The sequence below is a fragment of the Hypanus sabinus genome, chromosome 4 (assembly GCF_030144855.1).
Source record: "Hypanus sabinus isolate sHypSab1 chromosome 4, sHypSab1.hap1, whole genome shotgun sequence".
NCBI classification, from domain to species: domain Eukaryota; kingdom Metazoa; phylum Chordata; class Chondrichthyes; order Myliobatiformes; family Dasyatidae; genus Hypanus; species Hypanus sabinus.
The window spans coordinates 25,118,166-25,132,754 of NC_082709.1; the positions used below are offsets into that span (position 1 = coordinate 25,118,166).

Sequence of the window (14,589 nt, forward strand, 5' to 3'; positions counted from 1 at the left end):
AATTTTAGAAAACCTAGCACATTTATTTTTCAACATAGTCCCCTCCTACATGTACACACTTAGTCCAGCAGTCGTGGAGCATACGGATCTTGGACCTCAAGAAAGTGTCCACAGATGGGTGAATGATAAGTTTGTAGCCTAAGGTAGAAGGAAATGAGTTATTAACTTGAAACTTCCTGCATAATCACTCAAAGAGTTAAACTGCATGTGTGTGTAACGAGAGCTGTATAACTCATCTCCTTGTACCTTAGGCCACAAACTTATCAATCACCCCTTGTATGCATCTCTTACTTTACCCCATCTCCTCAATCCCTTTCTACTTGAAAGTTGGCAAAAACTCCTCCTTAACCATACAATGGTAAAAGAACATTAGTTGGAAAGGCAATAAAGCAATAAAAGGGAAAACTGAAGCCATTCTGCTTTTCACTGAGTGACACTAGCTCAGATGTTATTTCTCTGTGATATTAAGAAGGTCAGTTAGAAATGGAACCTGTGCAGAGGGCAAGGGCGATGTATGTGCTAGTTTCTGAAGGGTGAGGTTATAAACAAGCATTTAGAGGTGCATCTTGACGATACAGGGTATCAAATTTAGTTTTATACCAAATTAGACACTACATTGGTAAGAGTATTATGCACACACAACTAAAATCAACCAGAAGGATGTCAAAAAAGACAACTTTTCTGAGATAAAGGCTTTGGTTCTGGTCTCATTGCATTGCATACTTTGGCAGTAGGAATCAATTTCCCATTTACTAGTAGTCCGAGCTATCCCATACCTCTGACCAATATTTATTTATTTTTTGACATAGAGATGCGCTGTGGAAAGAGCCCTTCTGGCTCAATGAACCGCACGACCCAGCAACCTACCTACCTAACCCCAATGTAATTGCAGGACAATTTACAATGACCAGTTAAGCTACTAACTGGTACATCTTTGGGCTGTGCAAGGGAGCATCCGGAGAAAATCCATGTGGTCACGGGGAGAGCGTAAAAGCCCCTTACAGAGCTGGAATTGAACTGTGAAATCCGACGCCCTGAGCTGTAATAGTGTCACGCAGACTGCTGTGCTACCATGGTGCTCCGTCATAATATCTAACAGCACAATCCAGAATAAAAGCTAAGACAAATTAAACATTTCAAACAAAATAAAATGCTGCTTTTGTGTCTACCATTATCTCTACCATCCCTATTTTAGCTTTAGCTTGTCTTTGTTTCCTTATGCATCCAAATGTCCATACCAAGACTTGATTTCCAGCAGAGGAAACAATAGGTGGCCTTGAAGGACAATTTAAAACTGGAAAGCTGAAGAAGTGTCTTGGCACAAAATATCGACTATCTATTTATTTCCATAGATGCTGCCTGACCTGCTGAGTTGCTCCAGCATTTTGTGTGTGTTAATTTAAAACTGCTTTGGGTTTAGAAGATCTGGTTTCAGAGTGCTGTCCAGTTTGGCTATCTAATAGCAGTAAATGTTGGCAGGGGATAACAAATACTATCATACTGAGAGTGGCCAACTCCACTGCTGTTCCATGTGTACATGGTGGATAGCTATGGTAGCTGTTCTAGTATTTAGTGATAAATTGCTTGATCCCAGTGATAGTGTATATGCTGATTTGAAAGTCAACTTAGCTTACGTTGCAGCAAGCTGAGGTTGGATGACTGAAATAAAAGCAGAAAGTGCAATAGCATGGATATTGGGCAACTTCCATGGAGAGTAGAAATGGGAAAACAAATGTGTCTTGAGTTGTACGTGGGAGACAGGTGGAGAGACCAAGGGGAATATCCATGATAGAACAGAGCTTCAAATTGTACAGGTGACACAGAATGCTTTTAGTGCCACCTATCTTAGAGGTGGACAAGATCAGTATGAGTAAAATAATATAAGAAAAGCATGAGCTAGTCAACAGCATTTGCAGGAAATGTAAAGCAAAAGAGAATACTGGACATATGAGCAGATCAGAAAGCATCTGTGGAGAGGTAAAAATATTACAGGTGGGTGCCTAGATGGAAGGTGGGGTGTTATTCCTCAAGTTTATGTCATGTTTAACTGAAGGAGGTGTTCTGCATATTGGTCAACCAGTCTGTTTGGTTTCTCCAGGGTAAGGGAGACTACATCATGAGCACCTTGTACAGTCCACCAGATTAGAAGAAGATGCTTCATCTGAAAGGACTATTTGGGTCCCTGGATGATGGAATAGGAAGTGATAAAGTGGCAGCTGTTAAACCTCTGGCAGTTGGCATGAATAGGGGAAGGGTTGGAGGTGACAGAATGAACCAGAGAGTTTTGTGAAGGGAACTTGATGGAATATTCAGAAGCACAATCAGGTTTATTATCACCAGCATGTGGTGTGAAATTTGTTAACTTAGTAGCAGCAGTTCAATGCAATACATAATCTAGAAGAAAAAAATATAATAATAAATAAGTAAATCTTATTCAGTATACTTTATACAGTATACATATATTGAATAGATTAAAAATCGTACAAAAAAACAGTACTGTATATTTTTTAAAAAGTGAGGTAGTGTCCAAGGGTTCAATGTCCATTTGGGAATCGGATGGCAGAGGGGAAGAAGCTGTTCCTGAATCACTGAGTGTGTACCTTCAGGCTTCTGTACCTCCTACCTGAAGGTAGCAGTGAGAAAAGGGCATGCCCTGGGTGCTGGAGGTCCTTAATAATGCTGCCTTTCTGAGACAATGTTTTCTGAGAGTCCGTTGTACCATTCATTTGTGTTGCTATTGGATGAGGAGACATTGGTATTCAGAGACTGCATTGTGATTGAGCCCATCAGAGAAATCTCTTCTCTCCTGGTGCAAGCTCCATGAAGCTCTCGTGGGAGGCTAATACTGGATTCCTCTATGTTCCTTGATAAAGCCTTTTTGCCAATGTGTCACACATTTTATTGTGATCTCTTGTTAACCTTGCAGGCATCATATTCCTTATATCCATTAGAAAAGAGAAAACAGCTGAATTGTTCAGCAGCTCCCACAGTATCTGTGAAGAGAGAAATAATAGAAACATTTCAGGTTAATGGCCTTACTTTAGAACAAATAAATGCTTTAAGTTACAGAGAAAGGGGAGATGTGGGGAGAACAGGGGAGAGAGAGTCTGTGATAGATTGGAGACCAGAAAGGACTAGGTGATACAAATGGTAATGCTGCCATCTTAGTAAGAGCATTAAGTATAGCTAATCTGTCTGGAGGAGATGCAAGTGTCAGAGGTGCCAGAGGAAGAGAGGAAAACACTACAATTGCTGAAAATCTGAAATAAAGTTGACAGCTGGAACTTATCAGTAGAATACATTCATTAATTCTTTTCTATTTACAAGGATGTTAGAAATTATTTCTGACATAGTTTTAAAACCTACTAGGGTAGCATTTTCACTCCTACAAAATTGAGAAAACTGAATACAAAATTATGCCCTAAATTATGTGAGATGTTGTGGTAGTCTTTTTCTCAATTTTGGCAAACTCAGCTGCATATTGTTGAAAGTAAATTCTGGCTTGAACCAACATACTGTACTTGGATGATGTTGAAAAATGTGTTCCTTAAAGGCTCTGAAGAATATTCCTCAATATATTTTAAAGTGGTTACTGGGTGTAATTTAATTAATGAAGCAGAAATTATCTTTATTTTCTGAAATACATCTTAGAGATAATTATTTTTAAATAAAGTGTAAGTAACCTGACTTGAATAACACAAAATGACCTAAAATCCACATAGAGCCACTTGCTTGATTAATTGGTGTGTAATTGTCATTGTTTTAGTAAATTTCAAAGAGGTTATATTCAGAGGCATCAAAATATGATGATTATGCCTTTAAAAGTCAACTAAAAGCTTTCTTTTCAGAGTTTACTGTAAGGTATGATTAATTTTGTGGGAGTGTCCAACTTTTTATTCAGTGTGCTTTTTAAAACAGTCCAAAAGTTCATGGAAGTGCAATTTGTATGAATGTTACTTGAATGAGAAGATACTCAAACATTTGCTCCAGTTTATCCAATTTTAGACTCATTGCATCTACTGAGGAGTAGACTCCTGGTGCTTAACACATGAATCTCAGATGGAAGGAGACTTGAACATCTGTACTGTTGGAGACTTTAACAAAAGAATACCTATTTTATCGAGGTTATATGTGTAGCTTTGATAATAAACATTGGGCCAGATCATTCTTAATTTGGCCGCTGCCCTTCTTCAGTCCTTGCCATTTTCCTGTAGCTTCACCTTCCTAATGCCTTAATGCCTGTCTGTTATGGTCACCCCATGAGGCAGAGTTTGCTGCAAATAGCTATTTGGCTTTCACCATTGACACTGATATGCCACTTTCCCCAAAATAATTCTCTTTGCTTTTTCCATTAAGTATCTTGGAATTATATTTAAATATCTCTAATATTCAAAGAGTTTTTTTTAATGTAATTAAGAAGTTTAAAGCATTCTTTAAAATTGCAAGGTAACATTTTTAAGTTATAGAAATTACTTAGAAACTCAAAATTTAGGTAAAATAAAGAAAATACTTTCCTGCACCAACCTCTTTATTCAAGGTGATAACCTGTTGAAATATGTGTATGGTAAATGTATATGGCAGCCTTTCCTGGTGCGTTGCTGATAGTTTCCTGAGCTGTCCTTCCCCCCTTTCCCCAGTAACCAATTACACATTCCCCTACATTCGATTGCATTCTCTGACTCCTGCCACTATCAATACCCCATAGTCCTTTTACCTGTCCTTGGCCTGAGGCCTTTACCTAGCTAATGGCCTGACTAATAGTTTAATATCTATGAATCTTGGTGTTGTTGCATTAACTGCAGCTTGATTAACTAGAAAGGGTATTGCAAACTGCCAGTAATAGCAATGTATCTCATTTTTGTGTTGACAGGAAGTGTGCCTGTCTGTTGTAGAGTATCCTCATCAAAATTCAGCACTGCTCAGAATCTCAAAGCATTTGGATTTCAGCTGATAAAATGTATCTTCCGCCAACATGCCTCCTACCGAGTTGTCCATCCAGCTGTTGTTGGACCATCCTACCCTGTACCCAAGGTACACTGATATTGACTTACAGTATTACTCTTTGAACACAACTCCCTGCTGATTTTTGTTATTACCTGTAAGAGAGGTTAAGGTGAGATGAGAAATGTCACAAGTTAATCAGATATAATGGTGAAGACTCAATAAGTAATTGTAGTTAAGGTCGAGAAATGGTACAACTAGGATATTAGAAAAGAGTAGATTTTAGAACATATAATGGTTTTGAAGACAAGGACGTGGTGGAGGAGATAACATTTCCCTTTCATTAAATTTCACTTAAATAATTAGGATTTGAATGTTATATTTAAAGGCATACAACATATGCCATATTTACCAAAAACTATGACTTTACTGCACTAGCAATGTTTATAATATGAAGCAAAATACCTTCCTGGTTCAATATGGTGAAAATATTATAATGAAGGTGGTTCATCAACTGATTTGAGATACACCATGCTTGTTTTGTTTAATCAAATGTAGAGTTATATTTGTTTTAAAATATTTAATTGTGCCTCTTTGAATTCTGGATTCTTAAAATTGTAATTATTCTTACTGGGTGTTGTTTTCACAAAAATCCTAGTTTCAGTGAATTTGAATCAAATAGCTAAGGCACATTTTCATGTTTGAGTACTTGGATTTTACATTTTAAAGTAACAATGAATAATCATTTTGTCAAAAGGAAATTTAGGTTAAAAGGCTGTGTATTTCATCAAAATTAATAAAGGTTTATCCATTTTTTTCTAAAGTAGGTAAATAAGCTCTTCCCATTTGTGTTGTTTGACCAAAGGCTAAAAACAGCAAGCTGCTATTCTTGTTAGTCCATTGAGTTAACAGTGTTCTTAGGAATTTAGAAGTGGGCAATGTTAAGTTCAAAAGGGCATTTGAAGAAATATTGCAGCAGCCTTGGGGTTTGTCTGATGGCTCAGGAAGGGTCGTCACTGTAACACTCAGGGCAAACTGCCATGAAGCAGGAGTCTCTTTTTGAGAAAATGATCCCATTGTCACGCTCCAGTTTTCTCATCTTCATTTTCAATCTTTTTTTTCAAGCACATAAAGAAACCAGACTATGTGACGACAGGCATTATACCAGACTGGGGAGACTACATCGAAATTAAAGATGAAGATCAGATTCAGGGTCTTCGACAAGCCTGTCAACTGGCTCGCCAGATCCTCCTTTTTGCTGGAAGGAGTTTAAAGGTAATATATGTTGTTCTGAAGGTTAACTGAGAAAGGACATTTCAACAATTTTGCCTGTATCTTCATGCCTCTTCTGCCCTCATTTTTTATAATGAGAGTTAGCCTTTTGTTTTCATGAACTTGTTCTTATAATTTAACTGCCCATCTAATTTGCAGTTAAATTGTACTTGAAAAGTTTCAGATTACAAAACAAGATTGCATTTATAAGGGAATAGTGTTTTAACAGTTCTCTGGATCATTTCTATTACATATATAGGATTATAGAAGAAAACCATATTTTTACAGAGGACATTTTTAAGTGTTAAAGAGAACATTTGTGCCCATGATTTTTACCTGTGAAGTGATAAACTGATGTCAACAATTCAGAATTATGAAGTTCTGGTTTTTACAATGCCAGTAATAACTTAGATATAAAGCAGGTCTAAGTGCAAACTAAATAAAGACATATTAAAAAATCCTAACTGACTCATACATTCTTTTTCAAAATTTTATTCACATGCCATGTTCTAGAAATTAGAATTTTACAAAGTCAATTATATAAAACCTCCATTCGTCAGATTCTCTGGCTTCTGACTTCATGACAATAACTTTTCAAATGGACAAAAGAGAAAGTCACAACTCCAAGAGGAAATCTTTGTCTTTTGTTGGAAATGCATAGCTAAAGTTATAAATTCTGTGGAGTGAATTAAGGATTATTAGTCTCAAAAAACTATGAGCTACTTGTACTTTATGTACCAATGCCAAAATTATGTAGTTAATGTCTCTTAATATTTTGTAATACCAAATTTTGATGATGTAATGCACGTAACAAAGAAGCATCATGCTTTAATTTTGATTATTTTTTGTCATTTACTTCTTCAGATAATATTAGTTTCTATATTCAATTTCTACCATAGTGTCTCAAGTGGGGAAGAGTATGTGTCATTTATTCATGTAAAGCACGTGACCTTTTGTATTTGGTATCCTCCTATAAAATATCTATGCTGCAAAGTAGTATTCAATGGTATAGACCATATAAAGATTATCATTGGATAAAGAAGCTGTAGCTTCCAAAATTTCAGTATTTCTTCACGGTTAAATTGCCCAATAAAAAGCATAATTTTTATATAATACTTACTAACATAAAGTGTGTTAAAACCAGATTGTATAAAGTTTATTCTTCTTTATATTTTAGGCTGGCATGACAACTGAGCAATTGGATTACATTGTTCATAATGAAACTATCAAAAATAATGCATACCCTTCACCATTGGGTTATGGAGGTTTCCCAAAGTCCGTTTGCACCTCTGTGAACAATGTGGTATGTCATGGCATACCTGACAGGTATTTGTTTCTGGTAATTTGCCTGTTTGTGTTATCTTGTGCTTGCATTTCTGAGATCTTGTATTTCTTGTGCAAATGATTAATAAACTATTTGAGTTTTTGAAAATAAACAAATATGAATTCTGGACTAAAATGCAGATGATACAAGGAAGAAAGCAAATTTACAGGTTTGCACTGAAAATTTTTTTTCTCTGTAACATTGTAGTTGCAAAAAGTTTTTTACACTGAAGTGTTTTAATGAAAATTTCCTTCTTACTTTATTAATCTTTCATTTAATTTTCAGATGCTGATGTATACTTTTTTCCTATTTTATCTTTATCTATTTGAATTTTCCTACTTTTCATCATGTTACAGTGAACCACCAATTTTATTGAAGTTGAAGTGCTGTAAAGAAGGGTTGAAGGAGATTTTTTCCAGCTTTCTTTCCTCACATTGGCCTCTTGTAAAATATAGCTTATTAATCTTTCCAAGGATCACAACTCTATGGTATTACTATGGAATCTCCAGTCCTTATTTGATTCCTGGGATGCGGCTTCTAGCAACGCTGGAAAACATCAGGCATATTTTTTCTTTCAGTTTTCCTCTTTATTCATTATTACAATATGTGAAATTTGAAAATTATCATATTGATTTAGGCAAAAATCTACTTTTGTAATGAACTCTTTCTGTTTTCCATTTGGCATAGAAAGAATGGATATCTTGTGTACAATTCAGTGGGAGTAGAGGGTTGGCCAGTTGGAGCCTATATTCACATAACAAAAGGTAACACTAGCTCTCCAAATTGATCATGGGGAGAGAGTATGTATTGTGATGCACACCATCACAACTTTATGAAACACTGCAGGGACAGGAGAATTTTTTCCTGTTTGTGATTGTAGGCTTCATGGCTGACTCATATGAATTGTAAAATCTGTACTAAAATAGAAGTTAACTCATTATATTGTATGTTTCTTTATATTTTAGTCTGGAATTGCAATAATTTGATGCTTCCTCATGAAGAATTAGACAGAAATTCCAAGTCCACACCTGTACATTTCATTACCTTTAAAAATAAGATGTCATGAAACAGGTTAAACCTATTTACTTTCATAATGACTTAGAAGAACATTTTGAAAACTGAAATGATGAATTCAGAAATTTTGAGGTGTCACTCAAACATATTTCGTAACCATTCAAATTGTTTTAAACTGGCTGTTACTAAAAGTTTTACAGACAAGAGAATATCTGCAGATATTGGAAATCCAAATCAACATGCTCCAAGTGCTGGAGGAACTCAGCTGGTCAGGCAGCATCTATAGAAAAGAGGAAACAGTTAATGTTTTGGATTGAGCCTTGATGAAGGGTCTCGGCCCAAAATGTCGACTGTTTAGTCTTTGTGTGTATTACTAAAAGTTTGTTCTCCTGACATTAAATTCTCCTCATCCTATATCAGAATGTGACCACATAGTAAACTGTACCTATTGCCCTCTGCCGTTTTTTCACCATTGCTGGAATAAGGTGTAAAGTTTAGCCGTATGGAGAGCAAACCAGTGGCTTGATTTCAGATTCAAAATGTTCTGTTTTGGAAGCATTAAATGAGTTTAATATATGTAAATTAGATGTTCAATGGATTTATCAGGGCCATGTGCAGCTTGAACAGAGGAAACACATAATTAGAATTTTACTCAATTTTCAGTGTTTTGTCATTAAGCAGCACAGAATACAATATAAACTTATTGATAGTTTCTGCTGTGTCAGAAATGTATTGTAATATGTTGATAGGGACTCTGAATACTCAGGAAGATTGATGTTTTATAAAGTACTGCTCAACTTGATATTCAATCCTTTCATATGACTCATTTTTTTAACCAAGCAGTAGAACTGCAAAGCATAGAATGCTCATTTTTAATATTTTCACTCCCTGTTTTTTCTATAGTCCTAACATTTTCTTAAATTTTCATTGCAGTCTGTTGAACAAATGTGTTTATTTTTCCTTTCAAAGCATTTTCATGTTTGAATGGCATGTTCATGTTCCGCTCCTCGAATCGAATGCCATACTGCATAGCACATGTATAGCCATGCCTTACAAAAAATATTATTTTAATGAATTACTGAAAATTGCCCAAGTTTGTATTGTTTCAGGTGTCTACAATTAGTAGAGTTATAGCACTCTTATTAAAAGAAGGGATCTAAAGTTGAGTACTTATAGCACATTCTATTTAATGTAAGGTAATTGCAAGTAATTGCTGGGCCTTTCTAATACACTCTTATTAATCTGATTTTTTTTTCAGTTGTGTTGGTATTAAGCTATAGCTCTTATATTTCTGTTTATTTCTTTCCAGCCGACCTCTTCAGGATGGAGATATTATCAATATTGATGTTACAGTGAGTATTTCATCTGAAAATCATAAAGACTTGATCAGCATTTTGATTCCCAGCAGTAACAGAAAATAAATCTGGATTAGGAATATGAATGTATAAATGGACATGTAATTCATTTTCAGGAAAATAAAACAGCTGCTTCCCGTTCCCCTTTTTGTTTATTGGAACAGATTTGCCTAATTGTCTGTAAGTCAGATGTATCGTGATCAATGCAAGACAGAGGATATGCTATCTTACTCCTGCTATGTTGTCCCCTTCAGAAGGTATAATAGTTATTGATCCACAATGTAGTTAATGCAGGGGACTGCAGTGTTGGGAGGCTTTTTTGAATGAATGTGAGAGATGAGCTAATGTATAAAAGCCTGGCATTTTTCCTTCACTCTGCAGAGCTTGATCTTCCTCTTCCTGGTGATTTGAGTGGGGTCTGTGATTATCATACTCTGTCATTATAGGCTTCAGTGACAGCAATGGCTTGTATATGTCATTCTCCTAGAATTGTAATACTGTTGCTACCAATATCTTTCACATCTATTAAAGCCTTGATTGAGGTATCCTGCTCCAAGCATAATACAATTATGTTGTGTGGATGTGAAAAAAACATACTTCTTTTGCTTAAACACCTAAATGCCTCATTAAATCTATCATGTTTATAACTTCTGCTTAGCCTTTCTATCTTAAGCATGTTATAAAATTATCTTATACATTTCTAAAATAATGTGAATGCAATGCATGTACTAATATAGCCACAAACTGAAAATGAATTGATTCCAATGAATTAGCAGTTTATTTTTGGCAAAAAAACAGACATCAAAGATAGAAGCATTTTTCAAGTTGAAATAACTTTGAGAATATAAGTTATAAAATATAAATGTTCAACATAATAAATGAGCAAAGGGAGTAACTGATCATGTGACTTCCAACATTTCCCATTTCATGAACCAATGTAAAGTTTTGGAATGGAGACCTGTGTATAAAATCATAATTAGGCCTGTGAATTGTTGAGATGAGAGAAAGATGAAAAATACCATACCTTGTTTTCTCTCCTTGTATAAACTAACATGTAGCATGTTAACATGTTGAGCATGTTTCTTGAAAATTTTTTTTTTGAACTGTGGTCATTTTTAAATTCTTAAGAGTTCAATTAAACAGCAAACTTTAATGGGAATTTATTTTTACTCCCCATTACTCTTTGGTTGAATAGGTGTATTTTAATGGATACCATGGTGATACTTCTGAAACATTTTTGATTGGAAATGTGGATAAATCTGGGCAAAAGCTCGTGGAGACGGCCAGAAGATGCAGAAATGAAGCAATTGCTGTTTGTAGGCCTGGAGCGCCGCTGAATGTAATTGGAAACACAATCAGGTAAGTTTTGTACAGACAGGTGTTATGACATCTAATGGGACAGAGTTTATTGGTGATGAGGAACAAAGTTGATCATCTTTTTTTGTCAGATTAGTCACTATTTCAGTTAGCTTGTAGAATTTGAACTGGTAGACAGAAATGTTATTCTCTGAGCAAGGGATAATACCTAAGGTGACTCAGAGAAGTATGTATAAAAAGATCAGGAAACATAAAGTATCTTGCAGTTTCTGGTTATTTTCACTATTTATTTATATGCACTTACTTGGTTTATACCAAATAATCTTTGGAAAGAGTATCTGATGACTATATCATAGAATAAAATCCATTTCATCTACAGTATTTCTCAATATTAATGGGAAGTTTATCAAGTTAGTTAAGTTTATTACCACTAACGTGTCATGAAATTTGTTGTTTTGCAGCAGCAACACAATGCAGCACATAAAAAGATTAACCATAAGTTGCAATATGAAATATTTTAAAAATAAATAAATAGTGCAAAAAGAGATTGAAATAGTGAGGTAGTGTTTATGGAGTGTTCAGAAATCTGATGGTGGAAAGGAAGAAGCTATTCCTAAAACACTGGTTGTTCATTCTCAGGCTACTGTACCTCCTCCCTGATAATAATGAGATGAGGGTATGTCCTGGATGGTGAGGATCCTTAATGATGGATGCACCACGTTTTGAAGGTGTCTTCGATGGTGGGGAGGCTAGTACCCATGATGGAACTGGCTGAGTCTACAATCCTCTGCAGCTTTTTCAATTTTACTCATTGGAGCCTCCATACAACCAGTCATGATGTTCTCTATGGTATATCTGTAGAAATTTGCAAGTTTTAAGAAATCGATAGAAATTTCCAATAGTCATTGAGAGTCGGCACTTAAAGAAAGTAGCAATGATCATGGCTAATAAAAAATCTTCAGAATTTGAAATTATTTAAAACCTAGTTAGAGTTGTAGAGGTGTACGGTACATAATAGTCCCTTTGGCCCACTGTGTTTATGCTATCATGCCTACCTCTACTAATCCCATATGCATGCTTAATTCTATATCTCTCTCCCTTGTTCATTCTAGTAGCTGTCCAGTTGTCTCTTAAATGTTATTACTGTTGCAGCTTCGACTACCTCCTTTGGCAGTTCATTCCAGATACCAACAGCTGTTTGTCTGAAAATTTATCCCTCATATCACCTTTTGAACCTCCCTCTCACCTTAAATCTATGCTTTAGGCATCCTTACCAGAGAAAACAGAGTCGGGCTGTCTAATCTATCAATGCTTCTTGTAATTTTATATATTTCTTTTTACTTATGTTATTGGTCATATCTCTATAACCTTGAAACACCAGAAAATTCACAGCAGCCTCCTTAATACTAATTGATTTTCATTTATTCCAATACCAGTATGATTGGAAATTTCATGCTGGTATGGATGAACGACTTAAAAAGATTTTGGAAACGTATGTTAGGACAAGTTATTACAGTTATTAAAATTTAATCTGCCACCAAAGGAGTTGGATCAATTTGCCCTTGTGTGAAATAGATTTAGTCTAAATAAAACTATTCTTGGATGAAATGGTAGTGAAATGCAAATTTAGCTTTATTTTGCAGATTGGAAGAGTTAAAATATAAAGCTACTTAGTGTCTCAGAACTCCCAGGGTTTAATGCATCTGCTGGTGGTGTTCTTACATTATATCGAACAAAATTTGTTCAGTTATAAAGGGGGAAAAAAGCTCCAGAATTCTTATTCAAGCATTCTGTCGAGCTCTGCATTCATGACTGTGTCTAAAGGGCATGTCAGTCTTTTGATTCACTTTGAGAGGTAATTATCCTTTTCCTGTCACGGAACAACAAATGATAGCTAACTGAGGCACATTTGCAGTAGTTGCATTCATCAATTGCTTAAAAAAAATTGAATTTAATTGTGTAACACAGCTGCACGTCAGCTTTTATCACATCTCTCTTGTACTGTGTCTGGTTCTCCTTCCCTCTATATATCTATTTTCTTGTTCCATCTTGTTTTTCTCTCTTCATCACCAACCCCCTCTTTCCCTCTTTCTCCCTCCCTCCTCCTATCTTTATTCCCCCTCGATCTATTTTCTTGTTAAAGTAATTTTCCTTTGTGAGTCTTATTCTTGATCAAGTAAGGGTACATGAATGGACTAAATTATCACAATTACTCATATAATTGAACCTCCTTTGTACCAAGTGCAACTCCAGTAGCCCTTTTTTCCATCATGAAACTGCTTTCATTATATGGTTTTTCATATTCTCTGACACCATGCGCACACAGAACCAGGCGTGCAGATGAGATGCAGGGGGGAGCATTGCAGATCAGCAAGGTCACAGTAGGAGTAATTAGCTGTGCTATGGAAAGAGCATCCAGCCTTTTCTGCAGTGTAGATGTACAATCCATAGCTTTCAGTCACAAAGAACTTACTAACAAATGGAGCTCCCGCCCATTGCTTTAAAAAAAAGATTTGTATCAACACTACAATTTTCCATCATTAGGACTAATAATGGAGAGCTCGGTATGCATCAAGGGGAACAAAAAAAAAATCTCACATTCAAGTGGCTGCTGGATGCCTTCCTTTTTTGTCTACAAGTTAACTCTTTACCATAAAGCTGTATATACCATATTCAGATACCCTCAAACTGTTGTTGGCACCTACTCTATTTCAAGGTGCTCCCTTTGAAATTGTGTTAATTTTGTATTTGGAAAAATGCATTTAATTTCACAATTGAAATGTGAATTGTGCCCCAGTGTTTTTTATGAGTCGTACATGGGCTGTTTCTGTTTTTGTTATTTGCAATAATGCATGTTACTTATTTATTCATCAAGGAAAAAAACTGAACAAAAATGAATACTACTTCCTACTTATTTTCTAACAGTTATAATGTTCAAGATATATACAGTTAGTTGATTTCATTCTTGTTTAAACTGCTACAAAAGTTATAGAGTTATTGCAAGTATTTTAAATTTAGATTATAAATGGGAGGAAATATGAATTCGTTTTTGATCATGTTTTACTTGTAAAATTTTAATGTTATACATACAGATCTGCAGCCACGTATTTTATAAAGTTTTTGAACAATTAAGGGAGCATTTACATCAATGTTTCAGGAAGGCCTTATATTTCTGAGCATTTTAAATTCAGTGTTGGAAAGCTAATAAAGTAATACTCTATTATTATACACTTTGGATATTATCCAAGGCACTGCATTGGCTAATATACTAGTATGGTACCGTGCCTTTGTCACTTTTCCTAGGTCAGTCTAACCTTCAATCTCCTTTCATTGAGAATACATAGAATTAATATTCTCTTTATGAAA

At 35.2% G+C, this 14,589-nt stretch overlaps 1 protein-coding gene across 1 annotated transcript in view; it reads left to right on the top strand.

Annotated features, from left to right (window-relative positions):
• The window catches only part of metap1d (methionyl aminopeptidase type 1D (mitochondrial)), a 133,125-nt gene that overhangs the window by 61,458 nt on the left and 57,078 nt on the right, over positions 1-14,589 (top strand). Inside the window, exons 2-6 of the mRNA XM_059966647.1 lie at positions 4,871-5,031; positions 6,067-6,216; positions 7,391-7,539; positions 9,861-9,903; positions 11,102-11,265. Of these exons, the coding sequence (XP_059822630.1) occupies positions 4,871-5,031; positions 6,067-6,216; positions 7,391-7,539; positions 9,861-9,903; positions 11,102-11,265 (667 nt within the window). The remainder of the gene's footprint in view (positions 1-4,870; positions 5,032-6,066; positions 6,217-7,390; positions 7,540-9,860; positions 9,904-11,101; positions 11,266-14,589) is intronic.